Source organism: Phoca vitulina, unplaced genomic scaffold (genome assembly GCF_004348235.1).
Source record: "Phoca vitulina isolate PV1807 unplaced genomic scaffold, GSC_HSeal_1.0 scaffold16, whole genome shotgun sequence".
Classification (NCBI taxonomy): domain Eukaryota; kingdom Metazoa; phylum Chordata; class Mammalia; order Carnivora; family Phocidae; genus Phoca; species Phoca vitulina.
The window spans coordinates 37,548,681-37,576,650 of record NW_022589719.1 but is presented as its reverse complement, the minus strand read 5'-3'; the positions used below and the strand labels follow the sequence as shown (position 1 = coordinate 37,576,650).

At 60.1% G+C, this 27,970-nt stretch overlaps 1 protein-coding gene across 1 annotated transcript; it reads right to left on the bottom strand.

Annotated features, from left to right (window-relative positions):
* Positions 1–5,853: 5,853 nt before the first annotated feature.
* TOLLIP (toll interacting protein) lies at positions 5,854–23,961 on the bottom strand. The gene is made up of 6 exons (XM_032414609.1): positions 23,800–23,961; positions 13,506–13,655; positions 11,624–11,806; positions 10,411–10,563; positions 9,568–9,658; positions 5,854–6,242 (listed from the first exon to the last, which is right to left on the bottom strand). The coding sequence occupies exons 1-6, from the start codon at positions 23,830–23,832 to the stop codon at positions 6,028–6,030; spliced, it is 825 nt and encodes a 274-aa protein (XP_032270500.1). The 5' UTR covers positions 23,833–23,961; the 3' UTR covers positions 5,854–6,027.
* Positions 23,962–27,970: the final 4,009 nt, after the last annotated feature.

Here is a 27,970-nt window from a genome sequence, read left to right as displayed (position 1 = left end):
GCACAAGGATGGTGAGAAGATAACAATGTGTGTCAGTCCAGAGGGTCTAGGAGGTGTGGGAAGGAGCAGGGAGTTGCCAGGGTGGCCAGGAAAGCGGCCCAAGGAGGGGACATTTAGGAGAAGCTAGAGGGAGGCCAGCATCTGTGCAAAGGCCCTGGGGTGGGGCTCACCAGCAGTGGCTGGAGCTGGGGGGAAGTGGGTGGAGGAGAGAAGTCTGGAGGCCCTTGCAAGGGCTCCAGCCTTGACCCAAGCAGGACGGGACTGCTGGGCACTCTGAGCACATGAAGGATGTGACCCAGCCCGAGCAGATGTGAGGGCAGATGCAGGAGTGTGCAGAGGTGGGAGCAGGACTCCGAAGCCCCTGCCCCCTGCATCCTCGGTCCCCACTCCTGTCCCAAACATCCTCTCCTGGCTTGGCCCTCCAGCCGCACCTTCTCCCACTGGAACCCTGAGCCCTCTGGGCTGTGCCCAACATGGCAATGCTTCTGGGGGGCTGCGACCACGGGCTCCGTGTCCACACCCCAGCTCCTCACCTGTGGCTGCTCGCGTTCTGCGTCAGAGCTGTCCCGGCCCCCAGAATGCGAGCAGAAGAGTCCTCCCACCCGCCCTGCCTCCCCCTCTCCTCCGGCATCTCTGCCCCGGCCCCAGGGCGTGCACCTGCAGGGCCACAGGGCGTGGAGCGAGCAGCAGGGGCCTGGCCTCCTTCTGGCCCTCTAGGCAGGGGGCCTGTTTGTCCTCAGTCCTCATCTCTCGCGCTTGTGTGGAGGCATGAGGGGTGCGGCACGGGGGAAGACAAAAAGCCATCTTCTGGGACTGAATGAGTCCCCCAAATCGTAGGTGTGATGGTGTGTGGACGTGTGGCCGTGGGCAGGTGCAGTCCCCACGATGCAATGGGTGCCTTGTGGAGAGGCCCAGGGAGCCGCCCCGCCCCTTCTGCCACGTGAGGACACGGAGGGGATATCAGCCCCCAGAGCTGGGAGGTGGAAGCGTCCGTGCTCTATGCCCCGGGCCTGGGTGCCGTCACAGCAGCAGGGACGGACTTTCGGGGATATCCTCACACATACGGAAAACCCAGAAGAGCCGATGCAGAAGCCAGAGCAGAGAGCTGAGAGGCGGCAGACGGCGAGCCAGGAGCAGCGAGAGCAGCGAACGCCGCGCATCCACACAGCCCCGGGGACGTGTTCTGGGCAGCGGCACGGCTCTGGAGCGGCCGGGCCGGGGCTGGAGCTTGACTGCATGGTGCTGGCTTGGCTCTGGGAAGTTGGGCACCCGCCCGAATGACCCTGGGGATGCTGAGGAAGGGACTGGGAGGCTCAACCTGTGTTCCCAGGGCGGCACACATGAGGAGGGCACCTGGACCGGGAACCTCGGGGTCGCGGACACTGGGACAAAAACAGCTCCCCAGAGAGCAGAGGCAAGGGTGGCGAGAAGCTGCAGGGACAGGCTTTGGGCCCTGGGGCTCCGGGTCAAGCTGGAGGGGCCGCATGCTCACACGGAACAGCACGTGGAACAGTCTCCTCGACGGAGGCCGGCAGCCTCCCCCAGCGTCCAGACCTGAGCTGCCGGCCGGAGGACGGTCCTGCAACACCACGCCGGCAACACAGGGTGGCGACCCCGGCCCTTCCCAGAGGTGCCCCAGGATCAGATGGGATACCAGGGCCCCACTAAAATTGGGGCTTATGGGGTCGCCTGGGTGGCTCAGTCAGTTGGGCGTCCAGGTCCTGGGATCTCAGGGCCCTGGGATAGAGCCCCGCGTCGGGCTCTGCACTCAGCGGGGCGTCAGCTTGGGGATTCTCTCCCTCTCTCCCTCCCTCTGCCCCTCCCTCTCCCTCACACATGTGTGCACTCTCTCTCAAATAAATCTTTTAACAAAATAAAAATAAATAAAAAATAAAATCAGGGGTCATGTCCCCAAGCCTGTAATGCGTGACTGGGGTGGACAGACTTACCGCCAGCAGAGCCCACCAGTGACCCCTTCACTGTTCAGTAACCGCTGGTGCAGCTAGGGGGGAGCCCCGAACCCCAGGTCAAACCGCCTGTCCGAACCACGGCACGGGGGAGGGGCTGGCAGAGCGCAGGGCCGCCTGCAAGGACAGCCCCATCTAGCCCCCGCCCTGACCCGGGGCCACGTCCTGCACTTGCATGCCAGGACCACGGGGCCACTGGGTTCATGGTAACAGGCAGCATGACTCACACAGAGCGGGCCGGCGTCTCGTGCCCTCCACATCACCGCTGTCCCTGGACTAGAACCCGTGTGCCCCACGTCACACACTCGTGTTTCCCAGTCGGTACAGATGCGTGTCGCAGAGGTGACGGGCACTTAGCCCCACGCCCCGTGGGGCTCACTGTGACTCCTGACCCGAGTCGAGCGTCCCCCTCCCACCCCTTCGCTCCCCGGGGGCGGCGGGCTCCCGTGCAGTGCCCAGCCTGCCACTGATCTCCAGTGGCTGCGTCTTCACTGCCAGGAGCTGTCGGGCTCTGTCCCATCCTGTGCGCAGCCTCCTGGTCTCTGCTCGCACTGTTTTGTCCTGTTTGCACATTTAGGTCCCGGTGTGGCGCTCGGCGGAGTCCGACTCTGCGGAGGTCTGGTCGTGCGGATTCTGCTGCCGAGCCTCGCTCATGGCTGCTCCCTGCTCGTGCGGACCATCTCCCCAAGCACGCACGAGGCCGCGTGCGCTCGAGTCCTCAGAGGCCCAACCAACGCCACGTTCCTCCAGGAAGAATGTGCTTCTGCTTCCACCAACCCAGGACGGCTTTCTCCCCCGGGGCTTCCTGGGCCACGTCGGGCTTCTGGCAATCTCCTGTCACCTCCTTCTGCGGCGGGCGCTTTCCTTCGAGCTCACCCTCGCAGCAAGCTGGACACCGGCCCCTCGTCAGGAGCCACGCCTGAGGCTGTTAGAACAGAACCAAGTCGGCTCGCGCCCAGACACCCAGGACTTTAGCACCTCCAAACACGACCGGGCACCTGCCTCGTGCACACTCGGGAACGTGCTAAGCAGACAGACCCCCACCCCACTGCACTGACCCTCCGTGCAGCCCCTGCACCCGCCTGGGGTACTCCTTGAGCTTGGCTGTGCCCATGGCATCCTGGGCACTCTGTCCCAAGCTTCAGAACAGAAGCGCTCCTTGCCTCCTCACATCGTGTCGGGCTCGAGCACACGCGCTTCCCTCCGCTGCTTTGGGCAAAAGACATTCATGGCGACACAGAGCGAGTGGCAGCGAGCCACATGGAGGAAGCACTGTGCGGAACCCCACCTCGGGGACAGGGTGGGGGCACGCAGCTGCCTCCCCTGCTGGCCCTGAACCTTCTCCTTGTCATTTTTTTTTTTTAAAGATTTTATTTGTTTGAAAGAGACAGAGATAGTGACAGAGAGCACAGCGGGGAGGAGAGGGAGAAGCAGACTCCCCTCTGAGCAGGGACCCGATGTGGGGCTTGATCCCAAGGACCCCAGGATCGTGACCTGAGCTGAATGCAGAGGGTTAACCGACTGAGCCACCCAGGCACCTCTCCCCCCATCATATTTTAATTGAAAAACAAAACTTCATGCTTGGTATAAATATTTCAGGTTAATGTTCTGAATCCAGCCATTAAATTTCACCTGTACTCATACAACCGTCCGTGTAGTTTGTTAGCGAGTGAATGTATTCTGAGCTAAATTAAAAACCACTCAGGAACAAAAATGGTAAAGTTTCATTGGAGAAGTTTAATTCTCTACTTTTATAGATACCATGTATTAAATTAGAAGGCCGAAAAGCAAAAATATACTTTACAATCAAAGATAACTCCGGACACTGGACCCCGACAGAAGCATCGGAAACAGCTCTGAGAATCGTTCCCACCAGCGCGCAGAGCTGCGGCCAGAAGAGTCGGTAAGGGGAGGGGCGCCTCCAGGAACGCTGGAGGGGAGGTGGGAGGAATCCCCGGCACACACCACCGCTCCGTCCTCGCTGACGGCGTGGGGTGGAGGGGGGGCTGCATCTGGAGGAAAGGCCACCGACCAGCTTACGGAGGCCCCCAGGGTCTGCCACCTGGCCATGCACAGGGCCACGAGGGACGGGGCCCCAGACACCAGCAGCCGCCCTGGCTCACGGGAGTCCGTGGTGGCCACGCTGCGGCCATGTCATCGGCCCGTCCCAGGCCTGCTTCAGAGGAACTGCAACGTGACCCCCCTTCCCCAGGAGCAGCAGGCCGCCACAGGCCACGAGCCCACAGACAGGACGGTCGGGCGTGAACAAGGAAAGGAGGGCCTAACACAACAGGGAAGGCCCTGCAGAGTGTGGGCTCTCTCCGATGTCACAGTGTTCACAAGGGAGCACGAGACAGGTTTAGTTTAGAGTCCCTCTCCCGCCGCCTGAGGTCCCGCGAGTGAGCCCGCTGGGCTGCTGGCAGGGTTCTGTGCCTGTCCCCACATGGAGCACGTCCCCAAGGCGCCCAGACATCCCAGCAGTGGGGAGGCGGGAAGCGGCACTGGGGCCTCTGGGACCGGGGTCCCGTGCTGCGCGTCCGTGCAGGCTGTCCCCACAGCGGAGCTGCAGGCCTGCCCGACACTTTTTTCCGTTTGGGGAGAAATGTGCTGCATGGCCCCAAACTGACTGAACAGGGAGCCTGCGCTCCACGAGAAAGCAGAGCTCACACGTCCAAGCCAGCGGTCAGCGTCCACCGGCTGGCGGCGTCTTCACTGAGGAGCCCGGCCGGTGCGCTCACCATGCCGCCGGCACGCGCTCCTTCAGCCTTCTGTGCACACATCTCCGACTGACCCGCGCCTGCTGGCAGCAGAAGCACGTCCTCCAGCCAACAGCCAACCCCCCAGGCAGGGGGAAGGCGGCACAGGAGTCCACCCTCATGCCGACCCCTCGCAGGGCCACGCTGCTGGGGCCCGTCGCGCCCACGGCGGAAAGACTCCCTCTCCAGAGGCAAGCGTCTCGTGCACAGGCTGCAAGCAGCACCTGAGAAACCTCTCACGTGGCTGATTTTCACGAGGTGCCCCCCCACCCACCTGTCCCAGTCCCGTGGCCACGGCTGCCACACAGCCCACGGCGCAGCCCACGTACCTCATGCCTCCCGGGAAGACTTAAAACATTCACCAGATTGCTGCTTCTTTCACCCAAAGTAAATTCACAGGCCTGGTACAGTGTTTACTCAAATTAACGTCAGTAGTAAGCCAACGGTTCCTAAATACCCTTTAATAAACAAATACAAAGTACTAGACCTACCATTTCTTACTCCCAGTTTCAAGGTTCTGTTCCAAGAGCTGGTCAGAGGATGGAGCGGCAAGCCCTCGGAGTCACACCCCACAGAGCTGGCAGGAGACACGGCAGGAAAGGCATCACGGGGTCCCCGGGGCGCAGGACGGCCCTGCTCCAGAGCCCGCGGGTGGGGACAGGCGGGCTGCTGGGCTCAGCGGCCCCCGGATCCAGTGTGATCTGCATCCGTGCAGACCCTGCCGCTGGGCGGGCAACACGGAAGTCGGTCTGCCCAAGACACTGGTGAGCAGCCCAGAACCACACACAAGGAACATCCACGGAAGGATGTGAATTTTAAGGTTGAAAGTTGTAAAAATAACCCAAATCGGCTGTTAATGTTCTATGTGCCTGAAATAATAGGTCTACCCCGGTTAAGTAAACTAACTGCATGCCATTAATCAAACCCGGAAAACAGCGACACTTTCTAAAGCGTTGGCAGAGGCAGGTGCTTGTAGAGAGCGATCTTGGGACAGCGTGCGGAGAAGGAGCCCACGGCACTTGAAGACATGTCCCCAAGTGGCAGGAGAGCGAGTGTGCGTACACAGGACACGGCCCATGTGCCTACTCTGCTCCCAACGAAGCCAGGAGGAGAGCCACGCACACCCACCCTGAGCGACGGAGGGCCCAGCAGCTGGGGACCAACCACCCACATGCATCCCACACGAGGGTGAGGACTGGGACTACACACGCCCAAGAAAAGGCTACACGGGGCTCCTTCACAGGAGAGGGGGAGGGGCTGGGCCAGCACATCGGGAGGGCTGAGGCCACGTGGCGGCTGTGGCTCTAGGACTCCTCGCCCATCTGGAGCAGGGAGTTGATGGCTGCGTCCCTGTCCCCTCTCTGGGCTTCCAGCACGGAGCGGATCACCTCCCGGTCCATGTTGGGGAACATGTCCTGGATGGCTCTCAGGTCCTCCTCGCTGCAGCGGGGCTGGGCGCTCACGGCTGCCGGGGGCAGGGCCACAGGCACCACGCCAGGGCTGCACACGGCAGGAACACCTGCAAGCACAAGATGCCGCTTAGGGGCGCACAGCGGCACCAGGGCCCATGCCGAGCGCCGGCCCCGGGGTTAAGGACGTGCGCCCCCGCCCGCGGCCCCCGTGCACAAATCCACTGCCCGCAGCCCTCCTCCCCAGCAGGTGCACCGTCCACGCTCTCAGCTCAGAGCCCGACAGGCTGCTCACGCTGCGGTCCCTTCAAACTCTGATGTTCACTGACTGAAGGCCACAAAACACTCTTGTCAGGAAGGAACAGCACACGGGACGGGAGGCCCTGACGGTCCCACATCAGCGGGCGACTGTGGGGCAGACCGTGCACCAGGTGGGTCCCTCCGACGCCAACAAGCACGCGAAACCCGAGAGCAAGGCGCACACCAGAGCGTTTCCTATCACGGGCCCAGGTGGTGAGATGCTGAGAGCCCAACTCTCCAGCTGACCGTCTCCAGGGTGGATGAAATCACAGGGCAGAACAGCAGTGCGAAGGCTTTCCCACCCCGGGCAGCACTGTCCCCATCTGGTGGGCGTGGCCTCCGTGCAGCCCACGCACTGCTCAGCGCACACAGACCCTGCCGCACGCTTCAAAAAGGCTCTCACCCCCACCCCAGGGTTAACTCCCCCGTGGGACCCCCACCTGTCGGGGGGGCAGCACCTGCAGGCAGCACCCCTCCCGCGGGAGCAGGGTCCGCACACACACGCACCTCCCCACATCACACACGTGCACACGCGTGCCATGTACACACACGCACATGCACGCACACACCAATATGCAGATCACACCTGCACGCACACATCACTCATCACACGTGCACACACGCACGCACACATACTGCAGATCACACACGTTGCACACACACCACTCATCACTCATCACACGTGCACACACGCACACTACAGATCACACACGTGCACACAAACACACATCACTCATCACACGTGCACACACGCACGCACACTGCAGACCACACACGTGCACACACACATCACTCATCACGTGCACACGCATGCACACATACTGCAGATCACACACGTGCACACACACATCACTCATCACACGTGCACACGTGTGCCATGTACACACACGCACATGCATGCACACACCAATATACAGATCACACGTGCACACGCAAATACACACCAATACTGCAGATCAGACATGTGCACGCACACAACACACATCACTCATCACACGTGCACACACACACGCATATTGCAGATCACACACGTGCACACACACATCACTCATCACTCATCACACGTGCACACACGCACACTACAGATCACACACGTGCACACACACAACACACATCACTCATCACACGTGCACACACGCACGCACACTGCAGATCACACACGTGCACACACACATCACTCATCACACATATACATGCATGCACACCTCGACAAGGTTAGGGATCTAAGTTATTCACAGCAGAGAAGACTCTGAAGCACAAGCCTCACACGAACACGGGCAGCGGGCGCAAGTCCCTGTTTGTAGGAAACGCACTGGAGCCGGTGGGCGGCTCGGCCTCGAGGTCCAGGCAAAAGCTCCTTCCTCCTTCCTTTCCTTGGCCACCTCCTGCGAGTAGGTCACTGTCCCAAAGCTTACAAATGTGCATCAAAAGAGAAGTTCAAAGTCTCCATTTATACAGAAGTCTGCCTTTCCCCGAATAAACGTTTTAGGACAAACTTTAAAAGCATTTACAAAGAGAGCTGAGAAACCATAAAAACACGTCTCCTGACAAAGTGGACTTTTCGTTACTCAAACAGGTCCCGGGGCAGTGACGCCGTGGCTGAAGTGTGCGCCCAGAAAGATGAGCAAGACCTCACCTGGCCATCTGGAGCAGGGTCCTGATCAAAGGAGCGCCTGGGCCACAGGCACCGACCCTCAGGAGGGCCTTTGTGACCGTGAGGGCCATGGGGGCCGAAGCTGCGGCGGTGCAGCTAGGAAGGGTCCTGTCCGGCTCTGTGCTTCCGCCTCTAAGTACCGCAGCCCGGCCCACACCCTGATTCTGCTGGACTTTGGCCTCCAGAGTGGAGAGCAGACGATCCTGCGGGTTTAACCGGCCCCAGGACACTCACACCTTTGCCCATAAGGTGCCTGTTCCTGCTCAAACCTCCAAGGCAGGCGGTCAAACCCCGATCTCACCCTGAAACCGCTGCAGGGAAGGGGCAGGGAGAGGCCCCACGGAGAACCCCCCTGAGGCAAAGGAGGTGCCCAGCCGTTGGACTGCTCCAGCAGGAGGGAGTGTTCCCCCACTCAGTGCGCTTCCCAGGCCAAATACATCCCCCCCTTGGTTTTCCTCAGTTTCCGGGACTCTGCCGAGGTTCCCTCTTCCCACTTAGTAAGACCCTCTTTAATTCTGTGAATGAGTCCCGGCTACTCTGCAGCTCCTGGGTCACTGAGGCCACTGCCTATTGACTGGTTCTGTCCCAACCAGGGCTCACCCTTTCCCCCCCTTATCTGCGGGACGGCGCCCTGTGGAAACCGGAGTCCACGGCTCTCCCCGCTTCCTGAACCTGTGTGGGCACCCTGGACGCGGGTGCAGCCTGCCCGCCCCGCCCCCTTCCTTGTGGGGCTGTGGCTAGGCTCCGGGGTGAAGGTCAGCCCAAAGCGACACCCTGGTCCTGCGCCAACCGCAGCTGCACGATGATGAGGCCTCTCTTCTCTGGCTGGGTGGAAACCCCAGCCCTGAGGCAGCACGGCCCCTGCCCCACAGCGTCCTGCCCCAGTCCAGCCCCTTTGGCACGGAGGGACAACCACGCCGCTTCGGGCAGAGACCGCGGTGACCAGGGGCTCCTCCGCCTCCCTTCTCTTGGGGCTCACAGTCCTACAGGCCTGTCTGCTGATGCCCGATCCCAGCTGCCGCCTCGTCCGTTCTGCCCGGTTCATGGCTGCTTGTGGCAGGGGCTGGTTGAGTCCAGTCACCGTGACCCGATGGCTGACGTTAACATTTGAAAATCCAAAGACGAGAGAGTAACCCGACTGCCGTCACAAACTGCTAGTTTACAAAGACGAATGAACACGACAGAACGGGAACGTTTGGGCACACGGCTCACTGCGCCCCACAGGGCAGGATCTTTCGTGACGGTAACTCATACACTAACGTGTTCAGAGATTACATTTCTACACCTCCACAAAAGTTCAACTCGCCAACAGTCTGGGGGAAAAAAAAACCTATATCCCACAGACGTATAAAATAATTCAAGCCTAAGACCACATCCTTGTGTTTGGAAGGATCCCGTGAGTCATGCGCAGACAGGACTTAGCCTGCACGCTGCGCCGCAAGCCCCCGAGGATAGCGCCGGGAAGGGGGAGGGACACACACCTGTGATGGGCACGTAGCCGACGCCTTGCTGGTACACGGTGGGCATGAGGACCACAGGCTGAGGCGGCATCATCACGGTGGCCGGCAGCGACTGGAACACACGGAAGACGACCATGGCGTCACAGAGAACACAGCACCCATGGAAATGGACACCCTAACGCTGCCCTGGTGGAAGGCTGGGGCGAGCGGCCTGGCTACATGGGCTGTTAGAGAGCCGTGGCCGACTGACGCGGGATCAGAAGGGAACGCGGTCCCGGGAAGCAAACGGGTACTTTCAGGACCTACACCTGTAACGCTTCCCGACTGCCTCTAGAACGCTACCGGCTCCGTTAACAGAACCGGGGTTGTGTGTTTGCGTGAAAACAGCAGTTGTGTAATCAAACGTCTACGAGTCGAATCACACTGATGCTGGGATTTGCTTTTAACAGCCCAGGGCTAAAGAAGGGGAATGAAGCTCTGTTGGGCTGGGACACCTGCAGGGAACTTCCTCCAGGCAGAGTTAAAACAACAGGGACACCACCACCGCCTCGGTGACACAAAGGTGTCCCAGACCCCCACCTGCCCCAAGAGCAGCAGGCCGCGGGCCATGGAGCCCGCACGAGCCAAGAGACCTGAGGGCCAGAGGACCAGCAGCCGCTCCCTTAAACCCCATGTGAGACCCCTCCCTACCGCCTGGTGGGCCCGCTCTGACCACGGGGGCGGCCGTACCCTGAGGGACAGGCCACCAACCCATACTGCTCCTCCCACCCGGACGCCTGCGAGCCAAGGTCCCAGTCCCTCGGGCACAAACAGCTCCGCTGAGCTGAGGCTGCCGCTCAGCCGGCCCTCCTGCCCCACCCTCACCGTGTAGGACATGACCAGGTTGATCATGCCCTCCTTGTCGTCGCCCTGCCGGCCGCTCAGGCTGTACCACTCGTCCTCCACCTTGCCCTGCTTCAGGGACTCGGGAATGGTGACGTGTGTCCAGGCGATGCGATCGTCCATGGAGAAGGCCCGCTGAGGGATATGGGTGCCCAGGTGCTGCCATCACTCCGAGGCCTGGCCCTGAGGCCCTGCCCCTGCCCCCCCACCTCCTGCCCTGAGGCCCCACTTCCCCACCGGTGCCCTCACAGCCCCTCAGCCCCGCCCATCATCCCTGCCCTGAGACCCCCGCCCACACCCCCACCCTCACCCTGCCCCCGGAGGGCCACCGCCTCTAAGAGTTACCCCCCACTCCCCCCAAGCTCTGGCTCCCCCACCACACACACAGGACCCACCACCCTCATCCCCATGAGGCCAGGAGGGCCTCCGCCCACCCTCTCGGGATCCCTTGCAAGTCCAAAGCCCAGTGGGCACGGGTGGAGGGAAGGAGGCCCTTTCCCTGCTAAGCAGGCCCTCCTTTCTACCCCCGTTTAGAGTAAAGGAAGAGGAAGAGTAGGAGGGAGGAACCTAGAAGGAAAGAGGGAGGACAGAGGGCACTGCACCAGGTGGGGGGTCACCTCCAGGCCCTGCTGCCCAACCCGCAGCCCTCCGACCTCTCATCCTGCCAACCAATCCCCTGAGGCTCCCTGGACGGCCATGGAGGACTGGGCTGCCCCACACAGGTGCCCAGAGGACCATGCTCAGGAAGAGCCCCAGTGTATCTATCTGACCCTCCCAGGGACACTTGGGGGGCTGGCAACTTGCCCAAGAACCCCATTCCACCCAGTGTGGGGTCTGACCCACTTTACGTCCAACCTGGCTGAAGAGCTGGCCTCTGTGTGCCTTTGGTTTGGGGATGTGTTTGGGGCTTGGGGAAGGAGTACAGTCAACACTGTCTCCTCGGAGTGCCCGGTGTTCCCATCCCTGCTGATGCTGTTTCTGAATCTAACGGGTGCAAGGATCTGCGTGAGACTGTGTACTCCTCACTGCTGCTGGGGACACCCAGGCAGCCATCACAAAGCAACGGCACGCCCTGTGTCTGGGCATGCCTGCAGCTCCGGGACAGCCTCGGTGGTGAAGACAGGGCAGCGTGGCTCCCGTGTGGCCACGAGTGGCCCGCACCCGCTGGGCCCGTGATGGTGGGCGGCCCTCTCACCTCGTCGAAGATCTCCAGGTAGAAGGAGTCCACGCCCGGGGGCACCGTGCACTGGATGACTTTATTCCAGCGAGGATTCTTGGCACCGTTGTGGGCGGTGGGCGTCTCGTAGACTGCGTAGCCGAGGCGCAGTCGGCAGTACGGGTCCATGCGGGTCATGCCGTAATTCTTCGCCAACTTGGCCTGAAATACAGCCAATGTTACTGAATGAGCAGCTGCCGTCGGAGTGAGAGACATGCGCTCACCTAAGTTGTCCACCCCCTTCGCGTCATCAACCCCAGGGTTTTCCGGGGAACAGGACACGGCCGAAACTGTTCCTGGGCACCAGGTGCCGAAGGTCCCGGCTCAAGTCAAGGGAGCTGCTGTGCCGTGTGGGGCAGCTCCTTCTCCAGCATCCCCTCAGAAGAGGCTGCAGAGCAGGGTGACAGGCAGGCTGTCCTGGGCCAGAGCCGAGAGCCACCCGGGACATGGGGCTTGAGAGCCAGCCTGGAGCAGCGGGGTGGCGAGTTCAGGGCACCTGGCCCAGCCACCGCCTGGCTCCCTTTTCTGTTCTCTGTCCACTACTGCAGGTTATGGATCCCGCGGAGCCCAACCTCCAGCCAGACAGGCTGCCTTTGCAGGGGAAGAAGGCACAGGGACTGATGAAGAGCTAAGGCTCTGGCTGCCTAGGGTACCGGTCAGCAAACGTCCTTCCAAGCGCATCACACACTGGAACGTAAAACCAAAAACCACATAACTTCGACGTGGAGACACCTGGGTAGGATGGCGCCACCACGGCCCTGGGGAGGAGCACGGACCTGCCTGCACGGAGAGAGGTGCACGGCAGGCCGGCGTGTGACGCAGCGCCAGGCCCAGGACAGGGGCCTCTCCAGCCTCAGCGACGAGCACACGGCCCAGTGGAACGTGGGCGAAGGCCGTCAGCCATCACAGACACAAGGGAAACCCCAACAAGCCCAAACCAAACCAGCCCTGTCCTGAGCGCACGAAGCACCTGCACCCCACATGCGGGAAGCAGACGACACGCCTACTGGACACCCAGAAAGAGGCCCCGTGGGCTGTGGCGTGGATGCTCCCATCTGCAGCTGAGTGGAGGGCTGGCCTGGGCGTGGGGGCAGGGAGGGGAGAGGGGAGCCAGGGGCCCGACCGCAGAGCGCTCTGCTCCAACGGCAGGGACCACCAGGGACACGCCGGGGAGGGAGGCCAGGAAGCACGGTGGGGCCCCCTGCAGACAGAGGGGAGAAAGGCTTATCACAAAGGGCCATGGGCCACGCCGAGAGGCCCAGCAGGCAAAATGGGGCTGGAAGGACGGTGCAGAGGGTGCGGACCGGCTGCTCGTGTGGGCACGTGAGAAGTCGGAGTTTCAGGAACACGTGAGTATCTGAGGTGACCCCATCAGCCCCGCAAGTGTGGCCAGGTGTCTGGGGTGCAGTCCCCTTAAAACCCACGGCATTTGCAAGGCCCGACTGTGACTCTGCCTCCCAGTGACTCCCCTTTCTTCTTGGTTTCACAGAAAGCTGTGGTGACCAAAGCCACGTTCGATCCTGACCGCGCCTTTGGCCTTCCTGGGGTCCGTTCAGCAGCCGGGGCCTCCCTCCGTGCCCCCACCTCCCCAGCAGCCGGGAGGGTTGGGAAGGGGCGGTGCCCGGCACACAGAACACGCCCAGCACATCCCTCTCTGGCTCTTCCTGCTGTTTCTGGTAGAAGCCTGGGTCATCCTCAGCATCTCACTTACATCGTTTCTCATCAGGTATGTCTCAAGAAAAACGAATCACGGAAACCATTTGTCCACACAGAAAACGCGGCCTGGCAGCCACAGCCCACAGAGCAGCCGCACGCAGGGCCGCCCCACCCCGAGCAGGCCCCAGGGAGCCCCGACACCCACCTGCACCACGGTGATGCTGAGGCGGCCCACCGTGCCCGCCGCCGCTCCGTACTGCAGCCGCTGGGCCGCCTGCCCGTCCAGCTGCACCTGCTGCTGCGTGGCCGTGGGCGTGATGCGGAGGAAGTCCTGCGGGAGCTCGCCGACATACACCTTCAGGGCGAGCACAGGAGTTAGTGTGGCAGGAGCTCAGGGCGTCATCTACAAAGCGAGGGGCCCACGGGGTCCAGGGTCTCCAGTCCGAGTGCCTCGAGCCACCACGATGCCCTCCAGCACGGGGCCCACTCCCGGTGGACACAGAAACGCACACCGGCCTCTGCTCGGGCCCTGACAGCAGGTTCTCGTGCTCAGAACGGCTCCTTGACGGTCTTGGGCCGTGGTCAGGTGTCACACGCCCTCTGCCTACGTGTCCCGCGGGCTGCAAGGCGCTGGTTGAAACCACGCAGTGCGACAAAATCGGAAGCTTGGACTTCCAGCTGTACGGAACCCCCACCCCCCGTGCTGACCCAGCTCAGATGCAACAACAGCCCAGAAGACCCCACGAAGCCCCAAAGAGCCCCCTTCTGCCTCTTGCCGAACCCCTTGTCCACGAGGCTACCTGGCCTCCCAGAGACGGGGCCGGGGACGTGCAGGACGGTGGCCTGTGCAGAGGCCCCGAGGGTTCCCAGAAGCCAGTCTTCCAGGAAGAGGCAGCGGCTGCCTCGGGAGCCGGCTGCCACATGTGGCCGTGGCCGTGAACAAGGCTTCCCCTGCAGAGATGAGCAGAGCACGGGCCCGCCGGGTGTCGGACGCCCAGGCAGCCTGCACTCCACTCCTTCCCAGGCAGGTTGGGTTCAGGGCGCGCAGCCCCCGGGCCACAGGTCCCGGTGGGAGGGAGCAGCAGAGCTACAGCCCAGGGCCCGCCTGCAGGGGTCCCCGGGTCCTCCTCGGCTGCCCCAAGGGGACATCACAAGGCCGAGAGCCTTGAAGAAGCGTTATTTTCAGGAAATGCCAAAAGGAAACCCCCACGTGTCACAGGGCGTTGTGGCAAACTGCATTTCCTGACAGCAACCGCTGGGGACCACCTCATATGTCCACGCACCAAGTATCCTAAGGCCTCTATCGCTCAAGCTCTGGCCTTCCAGATGACACGGATCTGGCAGGATTCCAGAAGGTTCCACACCCGCTGAGGTCACAAGCGCCAATGGGAAAGCATTTCTCCCGAGGTGCCTTGTGCTGTTTCATTTCAAATATCCCTAGAAAGGTCTAGGTTCCTGCCCTCCATGTCCCCATCTCGGGCCTGGAGATCACCCAAACCAGGCACTGAAACCGATGGAAACCCACTCAAGACCCTGGGGTCAGGGGCTCCGCCCTGGCCACTGCCACCTCGGCGCCCATCAGCTTGGTGCTCCAACTGCTTCCCCTGCGGAGCAAGGAAACCCTTCTCCTGGCAGGACCCCACACCGGGCCGACTCAAGCACCTGGGGAGGACAGCATCTCACACCTTCTCGGTCTGGAGTGGGCGGCCCCGATGGGCCCACAGGGGCCCCGAGCACTCATTACAGATGGAAGGGAAAGCGGCGGCACCCGGGAGGCCCAGGGTTGCCAGGGGAGGAGTGCACTGCCTCCCGAGGGGCCTCGTAGGTGCCCTTCCCCCGGTGTGCCGCGTGGCTCACCAGCAGGGCCCAGGGCTTGCCCCGGAAAGAAGGCCGCACACCCTCCATCACGGCTGAGATGCTGCGGCTGGCCTGGCGGCTACCAGACCAACATTCATCGCCAGTCGTTGGGGCAACCGGGAGCCACACTCCCAGCCAGCGCTCTTCCCAGTGGACACGGGGCCGGACGCTGCCTTGCCAGTCGGCCTCAGGCCTCCCAGCCTCCGCCTGCAGGGGCCGTGGTGAGCTCTGCCCGCTCCCGTGAACACAATCTGGCAGACACAGACTCATGTCAACCAGATTCTCATTTATTCTGAAAAATAACCGCTCACCCTGTATCACACACGGCAGCTCTGAGGATCCAGCAGGGAACGGGCCGTGCCCTTGCGGGGCACACCAGGGATGGTGAGGCATGTGTCTGCGGCGACAGTGGTGACAGGGTGTGCTCAGGCATGGGGATCATTATTTCTGTTTCCCATCATCCCATCATCCGAATGGGACTTGCAGAACCACGTTTCCTTTCTACTGTACTCATCTGGGTTTCTTCAAGGAAAACACACTCCTTTTTAATGGGGGGAAATAAAATTGTATCAAAGGTCAGAGATCGGGGCGCCTGGGTGGCTCAGTTGGTTGAGCGTCCGACTCTTGATTTCGGCACAGGCCACGATCTCAGGGTCCTGGGATGGAGCCCCATGATGGGCTCCTTGCTCAGAGGGGAGTCTGCTTGGGACTCACTCTCCCTCTACCCCTCCCCCTGCGCTCACGTGTGCTCTTTCAAGTAAGTGAACCTTTACAAAAAAAAAAGGTCAAACATCTAGTGCTCTTTCTCAATCATGTTTTAACTATAAAACTGTAAACGTGAAACGAGGATCTTTACAACATAAATTAAGAGTGCAAACAAAACACGGGAAGGGGACAGAAGTTGAGCTCTCCGGCCAACGCCAGCACTGACAGGCTGGGGGATGCCGGGTTCCTGAAAAGCCGCAAGGACGACACCACGTCCCGGAGGCTTCTTCCCACGCAAGGGACAGGCTACAAAATCCCTGACCGGCAGACCCCAAAACAAGGAAAGTCTGAGATGGTCCCAGAGAGCAGGCCACTGAGGGTCCATGGCAGCTCCATGCCCTGTGGGGTCTGGGCTGGAACCCTAGGACAGAAGGGACAGTGAGGCAAACACGGGGCATCCAAAAGCCCGGAGCGAGCAGCCACACACCAAAGCCAGGTCTCTGGTTGTGACAGACGTACCCTGCTGACGTCACCAGTGAGGATCGCACACAAGGTGCAAAGACGCTGGGGCTCTCCGAACTGCTACAGCCGTTCCGTAACTCTAACATGTGAAGTCTGTCAGAAAACATGTCAACTTAACTAAAAAAAAAGGAAACAGTGCCCCACTTCTTATGAAATACCAAGCTCTTGGTCCTGCAAGCAGCACCCGCGGCCCGGGAGCCGGCAGACAGGTCTGCCCACTGCTCCAACCGCGGCAGAGTCCATCCACGTGAGCGGACTCCCACACCTGCAGTCAGCGCTGCGGCCGAAACCAGTCCTCGGTCAGGCCTGCCCGGCGAGCCCGGGCGCCGACACAAGCCCGACCGCTTCAGAGACCAGCCGGGGAAGGTCGTCGGGAGCGCCCGCGTTACTGACGTACAGAAGTTCAGGGCTAATCCTAAAATTTACTTTTGCCATATGATGACGGAGGAAACGTCTGAACGGTCACATTAAAATACATGCTTTATCCTGGCTCAAGGACTAGAGAGAATGATTAATCTTGATCAGAAATAAATAACAGACATTGTAAACTATCATTTGGCTCATGCTTACAAGATGCATACAGAGTCCAAAACGGACTGTCAGCCGTGCACCGGCCGGGGCAGGGGGCCCGCTGGGCCTGTCTGTCGTCACTGTCCCCGCAAGGACCATCTACCCCATCTCTCCTCGCCGCCCTCACTGTCTATCAGTCCACATCCCGTACACGGACTCGTGCTCTGCGTACAAACAGCACTCCTGAGTTAAAGCAGGGTTACGATAAAGTTTTTAGGGGCACCTGGGTGGCTCAGTTGGTTAAGTGCCTGCTGTTGGTTTAGGTCATGATCTCAGGGCCCTGGGATGGAGCCTGGGATTGGGCTCCCTGCTTCTCCCTCTGCCCCTTCACCCAGCTGGTTTGTGTCCACTCTAACAAATAAATAAAATCTTAAAAAAAAAAAAAGGAATAAAATTTTTAAGTTAAAAGTTAGGTTAAAAACCGAAAACCTATTAATGCTTTGTATCTGTATTTGTTGAGAACCTTGAACATATTTACTTATAATGTGTCAAATTACGCACACAAATCAGCAATTTATATAAACACAGTACCAATGTAATCAAGAATTAAAAATTCATTCAACTGTTACTTTTCCAGTAAAACATCTGGAAAATTTTCTTAGAAAATATTTTTAGTGAACTTTTAACTTTTGCTTGAAACGAGAGAATACTTTTTAGCCACCCGCTGGATGTTCTTTTTGGCGCCCCGACATAGTGACAGGGTGGAGAACGCCTGTGGCACGAAAACAAACATGAGAACGGCGGCCATGAGGCAGAGCTCCCGTGTCCACGTGCCCCACCAAGCCGATGGCCACGTGACGCCCAACGAAACAGCACGACGATGCCGCGAGGAGCGGAAGCCCCAGTGCGGGCCGCCAGCCACCGTGAGGCCTTCCGTTCGCTCTGCCTCGTCTGAGAACCTGCCCCGCCCTCTGGGGCCGGCGTCACCCGTGAGAACACAGGCGCTCAGGGCTCTGGAGCCCCCGCCATGGTCCGAAGAGGCACCCCAACACAAACGCCTCCTTAGTCCACAGCTGTCACTCGGCTCTCGGTCCACATCACTCACACTGGAATCACGGCCGAAAGGGACGGAGGAAGGTGACAACAGAGACACAGAGAAGCCCGTGTGGCCACGAGCTGTAGAGGGGCCGAGGGCCAGGTGGTGAAGTCAGCAGCTCACAGGACGAGGAGCCCCAACCTCGGGACGGCGTCTGGTGGGCCAGGAGCCCTGAGCCTCCCTGGCGTCGCAGGGGCCTGCCCTGCTGAAGGCCCTGCAAGGGCACACTTGCCACTAGATTCACCGAGGCCACAGCTCAGCAGGTTCCATCGTCTGCCTGGGAGAAACTGCCTGTCCCCCCAGTGACTGCATGAGGGGTGGCTCTGACCCCCAGCCTGGCTGCTGACAGAATCCTGGCTGTACTGCGGCCAAGGCGCTGGCCTGGCACCCTGCGGGAGGGGGCCCAGGCAGGTGAGGAGTCGGGCCTGCCGTGCCTCCCGTCTGGCAGAGCCGGGCACCTGCTGCAGGGTGTGACAGCCGGCGGGCCAGTGGGGCGGGAGAGGCGCTGTGTGGGCGGGGCACAGGCCGAGAACCAGACTGTCTGCTCAGAAGGCACAGCAGCAAGACTACCCACGGGATCATCCTGACTGTGACGTCTGGAGCGTTCCAGGGCAAGGAGCAGCAGAACGCAGGGATCTGGCGTTCAGGAAGGAGGCGGGGAGAAGGCAGGGAGTCATGGTCGTGTTGGGGACCCGAAGCCGGGGTCCCCGAGGGAGAGGACACACAGAAAAAGAGGAGGACGAGCCGGTGGACGGAGGCCCAAGTGGAGCCAGGGGACGCTGCTGTCACCTGGCCCACAGGGGATGGCTGTTTCCAGAGGGCCCGAGAACTCACCTAGGGGAGCTTGTGAACACCTGACACCAGCTGCTCTGTGCCCCTGCTCGGGCGTCCTCGGCCTCCTCCAGGGGCCTTGCTGCCCTCCACGGACACGGCTGCCCTCCCGGGGGCCACAGCCCCGCCCCCCAGCTCCCAGCGTCCCGCAGGTGTTGAAGCAGAATGGTGGGGCCAAGGGCAGTGGTAAATGGTGCGCGCGGAACTGCAGGCAAAGATGACCACGAGGGAGAGCCGGGTGTTTTGAGGGATGCAAGCTAACTCCTCGGGCCCATTAGCTCACCTGTTCAGGCCTTCCTACAGGCCAGGCTGGGATAAGCACGCCACACACACGGACTCAGTCCGTCCTTGCACAAATGCGCGAGGCCACCGAGGCTCAGCAGCTGGCCCAGAGTCAGAGAGCTGATTGTCGCTCAGGGATGGCAGTGGTGACCCAGAAGAGGGACAACACGGCGCAGGGAGGGCGGTGGACACGCGGAGCCGCAGGGGCAGGAGTGTCAACCGCTGACTGCCCCAGGCCAGCCGCTGCCGCCGGGACACCCACACTAAGATCCGCGCGTGTGGGGCGCCACACAAGCAAGAAGAGCTTCCAGGAGTTGGAGAAGGGCACTCACGAACAGAGCCTGGAAAAGTCCGCCACCAAAGCAAACTCAAAAAGACAAACTGAAAGCAAAAGCACAGTGGTCCCACGGTGTGAGGGGCAGGAAAGGAAGCAGCGTCCGGGCTGGGAAGGGGCCCCCCAAGATCACATACCATCAGGAGGAGCGCAAACACAGCGGCTGACTTACACCCTGCTGGGTCTGCCCAGGAAAGGTTCTAGCATAACCACCAGGAGAACAGAAATCTGTGTGTCTTCCAGACCAGGACAGAACGAACACCGGAATTTGAGAAACTATTTAATCGCCCAAAGAACGCAAGGAGAGACACGGACACAGAAAAGGTAAATCTGAGCACAGAGGACAACAGCGGAAGGAAACGCATGTGCGTGATCACATACAATTACTTAACGTGTTCCCGCTAAGAGACAAAGACGCTTCTTAGATTTGACTTTTTAAAGGTCTAACGACATGCTGATGATAAACCAACCTTAGACAGACAGAAAGACGTCGGGTCGAAGAATGAAGACACGAACACAGGCGGATACTCCCACACTAGCATGGGTCCAAACAAGAAAGGCTCCGTGCAGCCAACAAGGGCGCTGCACCCCGACCCTGGACACACCCCCACCCAGCTCAGAGAGGCGGGAGGGAGAGGCCCGGGCTGTCAGCCGGGAGGACCTGGGCCAGCCGGCAGGGTGAGCAGGCATGCCACGGCAGGCAGGCTGTGCACACAAGGCCCACGGGCTCACGATGGTGCTCAAGGAAACACTGCCACGCACAAGCCTAAAGAGAAAGCCAGGCCTTCCCTCCGAGTCCTGGAAACCGACGGGCAAGAGCTGAGCATTTCCCGACCTCTCTTCCACAACTGTGTTTCAGCACAGACAGACAGCGGACCATCTGCAAAGCCATCTTAGCAAACAGTCCCAATTAATAAAAACAGAACAAGCCATAAAATACAAATATCACCCTTTGCCATCCCTAAAGAAGTCACTGATCCAGCAATAATTATCAATATCGAAGTTATTATTTACATTTACCACTTACTTGAATTTATCTGTATATATATATATTTTATATTTATATGGAATTAAGAACGTTGTTACTACGTCGTCTATCAAAAACAATCATCATCATCAAGGCTGACAAGGACCTGGACAGTCTCAAGTCACCCAAGTGTCGCCCAGCAGACCAGCTCGGGTCAGGAGAGAAAAGGCATCTGAGGAGGGCGGCGGTGCGCTTGGCCTGAACCCGCTGACTGATCAGCACCTCCAGGAGGACGAGTGGTTGTGGTCAGCCTGAACTCCGGGGGGCCCACCCACACATCTGGGAGGGAGGCTGGAAGGGCTCCTGCAGCCCTGACTGAGCCTCGATCGCCATCCCCACGAGCTGACAGGCACTATGTGGTTTAAAGCAGCGTGTCCTACAAACTCCCCAAGTTCTAACAAGGAAGGCAGGGGCCCATCAGGTGCTTCTGAACGATCTGTGGACTGGACAGAAACCCTGGACAGAAAATGGACGTTGTCACAAGAATACTAGCAACGTGAAAAGCGGGGCAAACAGCATAGGCCTGGGGCATGGCTCAGTGGCGATTCAGGGAAGGAACCAGCCTGGACAGACAGATGCCTAAGAACCATCTGAGCCCCACCGAGGGAAGCAGCCAGCACTGCCCCACCCTCAGCCCACCCTCAGGCTTCCCTGTGCGAGGACATGGGAAACACCCTGTCTCCACTACCAGGCAGACTCCTGTTCCTCCTTCACATCCCCAAGGACGCTGCCTTCACTCCTTTGTGGCAAGTGGGAGGTGATGGTCAGACTTCAGAGTATGCCCCACACGTGTGAGTCCAGGCTCTGGGCTCCCTGGAGCCCGGTGGAGCCCTGGGTGCCACGCACAGGGATGCAGCCCAGCGGCTCGGGGCTAATGCTCAGGAGAGCCGCCGAGTCACCACCCAGCGCCTCCTTCACCACCACCTGCTGGGATGGCAGAGCACCCAGCACCAGCGGAGTCTGGGCACCCTGGGTAAAGGAAGAGGCCCACCAGACTCGAACAATGGCAACACGGTCCTTACAAGGACTGTTTAGCCCAGAGGGGAGCAGGGGGCACGAAGAGGCTGTGTGCCAGGCAAAAAGCTTTCTTAAAAAGTTAACACTATAGTGACCAGATGAAACTCAAGCACACAATCCATTTGCTGCCTGCTGGCCTCTCATCTGGAAAAGCACCCTGGCCGTGCCTGTTCCTTGAACCGGCACCCCCCCCCCCCCCCCGCCCCCCCGCCCCCGCCCCCCCCCCCCCCCCCCCCCCCGTCCCGGCCTTCCAGCAGCAGCCCACCCTGTCTCCCTCCAGGCCCAGCCCCTCCCCACGGGGCAGCCCCACCACACGGGCTCCTCCTTCAAGTGTTACATCAGGTGCCATCTCCCCCCAGGAACCTTACCCACCTCAACCACGGCCCATGACAGGCCACCTTCATATCTAAGTCTTGAGTTAAGACCCACAGCTCTGGGGCGCCTGGGGTGCTCAGTCAGTTGAGCATCTGACTTTTGGTTTCAGCGCAGGTCATGACCCGGGGTCGTGGGATCGAGCCCCACATCGGACTTCGCGCTCAGTGCAGAGTCTGCTTGTCCCTCTCCCTCTGCTCCTCCCCTGCTCATGCGCTCTTCTCTCTCTCTCTCTCTCTCTCCAATAAATAAATAAAATCTTAAAAAAAAAAAAGACCCACAGCTCTGAGTGTGCAGCTCACCAGCTCGCAGGCTGTTTGCCGCGCTGCCCTGTAAGATCCTGATGGGGTCACCACACCTGGGTGTTCACTGTATCGTGCTGCCCCAAATACCATGATCGATAACACTGGCTGAGGAAGAAGTCACGTGCCCTGCGCTGGCACTCAAGACCCCAGCCCTGGATGACACCTTCCTGGAGCCCCCACCAGCTCCGGCCCAGCCCTGCCATTCCTGCGTGTTTGCGGGTCACGGAGGGCACCCCACACTGCACACCAACACACACACGTAAGACCACAGCATGGTCACACGTGCCAGGAAACACCCTACTCACGGAGTCAACAGAGAAGCAGCACGGGACAGCACAGGCCCCACGTGTGTGAACACTCTCGGACGCTCCTGCTCCCTCCCTCAGGACTGTAGGGGCTGCGGCTTTATGCTGTCACAGAACTGAGCGTTCCCCTGGTAACAGGGCGAGCTGAGCTCCACGGGGCGCTCCCTTCACACCAGACACCGCGCCCAACTTTGTGCGTGTTTACACTCAGTCCCATGCCTCCAGCGAAGTCCCGCACAAGGGCACTGGGTTCCCAGGAGGCTGAGGACACATGACAGGCCAGGGCGGGGGCTGTCCTGCCCGACCACTAAGCCCACCGCTCCCCGGCGGGGGGTGTGGGAGGGCAAGGAAAGGAGCCGCTGGGGTTCCCTTGCTCTCCATCAGCCGATCAGCCCGTTGCATAAACATGAGAAATTGCTGGCAGCGAACCTGCTGTAATTTGCTGTGAAGATGGAGCGCTGGAAGCCCCAGGACGAGCCCAGAACTCTCCCCACTGGCTCCGGGACCTTCCCACACCAAGTCCGACAGGAAGTGTGGGTCAGGTCCCCTTCAAAGCTCTCAGAAAGAGCACCTGTGCCCAAAGGGGAATTCCTACAAAACCAGGGTCTCCCTTTCAACCTCAGAAAAAGCGTTCTGTGAAAAGATCCTCCTCTAGCGCGCACAAACAAGATCCACCCACGTCCAGCTCTAGGGGTGAGAAGCCCTGGGAACGGGAACTCACCCTCAGCAGCTGACTGTGAGATCACAGCACAGGAACCTTTTTTCCTGCTCAAAAGGACCAAGATGTTCCCCTGCTGTGCATCTTGAGCTTCTGTTCATACAAACTTCAGCTTTGTGGCAACCCGCCCCTGATGCAGTCTGAGCGGGCTGCTGGGAGGCCACCTCACCGCCGGGCCGTCCTGAGCCAGTCTACACCAGCTCTCCTGCCACGGCACGGGGGGGGTCCACACAGGAGCCCTCCGAGTGAGAACTGGGAAGGGCCCTCCCAGGTCCCCGGTTCCCACCCTCTCATTTACAAATGAAAAACGGACGGCATGACAAGTGGCCCCTAACTGGGGACGCAGCTGGGCTGGCGAGCCTTACTCTGCCCGGGGGGAGGACGGACACCATCTGGGCTTCAGGGTCCTCCTCTGCAGAGGGACGGCCGGGGGGGCTGCTCCACGTGAGGACCATCCGGGGCACAGGGGACCCTCCTCGGTCCGGGGGACCCACCCGGGGTGCGGGGCCTGCTCCGTCCGGGGCCGGCCCCGCCGCGCCGCCGCCCCGCCCGGAGCCCGTCGTCGGGCCCTCCCCGGAGGCTACGGAGCCCACGCCCGCCGCCCGCCCGCAGCCTCACCTGCCCGCGCTGCGTGCTGACGGTGGTCGCCATGGTGCTACCCGGCCCCCGCCTCGCCCACCAGGAGCGAACGCGCCCGCGACCCTCGGCGCCGGAGCCTGCGACGCCGACTGCTGTCCCACGGAAGCCGCCGCCGCCGCCGCCTCGGTCAGCTGACGGCTGGCCCCGCCCCCCACGCTGCTCACTGCGCAGGCGCCGCGCCCGCCCCGCCCCTTCCGGCACCGCACGCACGCGCGCTCCCGGCGGGCGCCTGCGCAGTCGCTCTCCCCGGGCCGCGGCCCCGCGAAATGGCTCCCGAGCTAGCCGTGTGCGCATGCCCGCCAGCGGCCGGCCCGCGCCGGTCACGTGGTCCGCTGAGGGGGGGCTGCCCCCCGCCCCCCAGTCCCCGCTTGGGGTGGGCACTGCGGCCGCCGCGGGGCCTGGGGCGGGCGACTTCAGGGTTCCTCATCTTGGAGTCAAAGCGACGGCGTAGCCCTGCAGCTGCCTCAGATCCTTGGGGCGCGGGAGCCCTCACACGCAGATGTGCGAGCGCGGGGATCGGGCCCTCGGAGCGGCGGCAGCGCGGCCCGTCTCAGGTCCGTCGGCGGTGCCCCCTGTCGCGCGAGGGCCGGTCCACGGGCCGTGAGGGTCGCACGGCCACTCGCGACCCCGAGGCGCGGCCCGGCACCCCTGAGGCCCCTGCAGTGGCCTGCGAGCGCACAGCACGGACGTCCCCGGGGCCAGGACGGGGCGCCCCTATTCCGGCGCCTCCCCGCGCGCGGGCCCCCTTCCGCCGGCCCTCCCCACCCTCGTGGGTCCCACACCCCCCGCCGCGCCCCCCGGCCCGAGTCTGCTGCGGGGCCCCGAGGCTGCAGCTCTGCCCTCCCCTGGCCTCTCGGTCCAGACGAGAATCACTACGGAGCCGCGTCTTGGAACTGTCGGTGCCCCCTGACGGCGTCGGAGCCGCACAGAACCCGCTGCCTTCAGCCTGCGTGATCACCCGCAGAAACCCGGTCGTCCGTGGTGGGTGTTCGCACCCGTAACCCCAGCTTGCTCGGCGGGGCGCCTGCGCGCAGCCCCGGGTCCTCCCCTCTGTGCAGCTCCCCAGGGCTGTCCCGAGGGGCCACCCGCCGCGTCCGTGTGGTCACCATATTTGCCAGGGCACCTGGGAATCCCAGCCACTTGACTACCCATCTGTTTGCCCCCCGCTTGCCTATGTCCCATGGCACCACTGGTGAGAATCTGAAGTGGCACGCCGGCGCAGGACACGTCCCTAGCGCTCAAGTGCCCCCTGGCAAGGATTTTGTCCCCGTGCTGGTCAAACGGATGAGCAACTCAATCCTGGAAGCCCATTTTGAGAGTCTGTTTTCTGGGGCCACTTCTGGTGGCAATTACGGTATCAGTCAGGGTCCCAGCAAGAAACAGATGGCACGCTCACAAAGATAATTGGAGGAATTCTAATGAACGGACGAGTTACAAGGAGGAACAGAGTTCAGTGAAGGAGCAAGGCTTGGTGAGGGAGGCAGCAGTGAGCAGGGGAAGAGGCTCCCTCAGCAAAAGGCTTAGCCTACGCAGAAGAAGGAAGCCCCCCTGAACCCCAGGCCTGGGGGAGGGGTCTGGGGAAATAAATACTCCAACACTCCCCCCACACACACACATCTCCAGGTGTCTCCCATTAACCCAACCAGGTGACCAGTTTGCAGAGGTCCCCTTCCTGGAGCACAAAACAAGTCAGAGGAAGGTGGAGGGTGAATCTGGAGCATGTGGAGACTGCCCTACACATGCATTAAATATCAGCACTCACCGGAGGGTACAGTTCTGTAAAATAGAAAAGACAGGAATGTCTAGGGGCCCCTGGGTGGCTCAGTCGTTAAGTGTCTGCCTTCGGCTCAGGTCATGATCCCGGGGTCCTGGGATGGAGCCCCACGTCGGGCTCCCTGCTCCGCGGGAAGCCTGCTTCTCCCTCTCCCACTCCCCCTGCTTGTGTTCCTGCTCTTGCTATCTCTCTCTCTGTCAAATAAATAAATAAAATCTTAAAAAAAAAAACCTTCTGAAGATCGTTAAGGAAAAATTATAAAACTTTATTGAAAGACATTAAAGAGTACCTGAATAAATTGAGAACTATATACTATATTTGTGGATAGGAATGTTCAGTATCAGAAATACATCAATTCTTCCCCAAATTGCCCTACAAAAGAAATTATCATTGAAACCCCAGAAGGGCTTTTTAAAAGAAATTTAGCAAACTGATTCTAAATGTGTATGGAAGAACACAGGCTGAATAATAGCTGGAACATTCGAGAAGGAGGCAGAGATGGAAAGGAACTGTCCTAGGAGATGTCAAAATATTTTAAAACTAGCAATCGAGGTTCTGGTGTTGATGTGGGGATAGACAGATTCACCAGTGGGACACAGTATGGAAATGATTTACAAGCGTGCCGGCCTGCTGAGCAGTTGGGAAAGGAAAATTTTTTCAATCAGTGTGCTAAAACAATTAGCTGTACTTGGGAAAAATTTAAATTGGACCCCTATTTTATGCCAAACAAAAGAGCAATTCCTGGCTGGGATGGAATTGATCCAAAAGATACTTAATGGATCCCACATCTATGTTATGTTTGGGAAAGGATAAAATGAGGATGAGCTGTCACGTCTGCTCTGATCCATCTGGAAAGACGTGAGCAGGAGTCGAGTTGGGAGGTGGCCCTTATAATGGGAGGGGAGCTACTTAGTAAACCCAGCGTGAGAGCAAATTGTTCAGCAGGCCACACAGCCTGAGTCGGGGCACAGACCAAATGTCCCTGAGAAGGGGACAGGGATCCGGAAGGTGGAAAAAAAGAGAGTGAGGCAGGCCAGAGAGGGGGTTTTCAAACCCAGAGTGGGGAGTCGGGTGAAATAATGAGCTGTCCTCATGGGGCTTTCATGAGCAGAGCGGGGTGGAGAACACGCCTTTGGCAGAATTAGATGCCAACTGTATTTCCGTGAAGGGAGCTGTCACGTGAACACTGGTTCCCCCGACTGATGGCTCATGGTGTCTCACAGACCCAGTGCCAACAGTCGGAGCCCCGGCCCCGTGTGTCACCCGAGTGGTGTCTGCCCATGGGATCACTGCTCCCAGGCCATTGCCACATTGTCACGGGAGTCCCACCCTCCCTGGCCTTTCTGTGTCCGGGTTTCTTTTTTTTTTTTAAAGATTTTATTTATTTATTTGACAGAGAGAGACACAGCGAGAGAGGGAACACAAGCAGGGGGAGAGGGAGAGGGAGAAGCAGGCTTCCCGCTGAGCAGGGAGCCCGATGTGGGGCTCGATCCCAGGACCCTGGGATCATGACCTGAGCCGAAGGCAGACGCTTAACGACTGAGCCACCCAGGCGCCCCTCTGTGTCCGGGTTTCAATGGCACACGTGGGTCTCAGTATTTGTGGGGCACCTTAATGTGCCCAGGAGCCCTGGACGGACTTTCTGGGTGTCTTGGGTGGGATTCTTGAGAAATAATAATGTTAAAATAACATTTTGGGTGTTTAGTCTGTGCCAGGTATCGTTCTGCATGCTTGATGTGTATCATCTCACGAGTTTGCACGACGGTCCTACGGAGGGCATGCTTTTCTTCTCTGTGTTACAGATAGGGGTAACAAGTGAAGGATGCACATGTTTACAATGTCTACCTCCAATAAGTAACTAGTACCGACAATATACAAATACTTCCCGCAAGTCGCAAAATCCCGTAAAACGAAAAAGGAGACCAGGCAGGTAAAGGAACAGGTGTTTCGAACTGGCGATTCAAAGCTTTGACAGGTGTATGGAGGGGCACCCAAACTCGCTAATAATAAGGGAAATAACATGACCATGAGGCACCACTTGACATTCACCAGAATAGTAAAAGTTAGGAAGGGCCACGGGTCAAGGCGAGGATCGTGATGGGAAGCTCTGGTGGCAGGAAGACAGACTGCTGGACGCTCTCCGAAAAGTAGTGCAGTCGTGTTTGGGAAGCGGTGCCGGTGAGCCGTCTCCTGAGGGCACATTCTGGAAACACGCACACTGATCCACGAGGGAATGCGTTCAGGCTGTTTGCTGCACGGTTGTTTGTGCAGCAGAAGCGGGTGGCCTCATCACTCACCTTTAGAGGAACGAATTAACCCAGTGTGATGGGTATACAATACAGAACGCTGTGCGGTAGGGAGAAACAATAACATGGA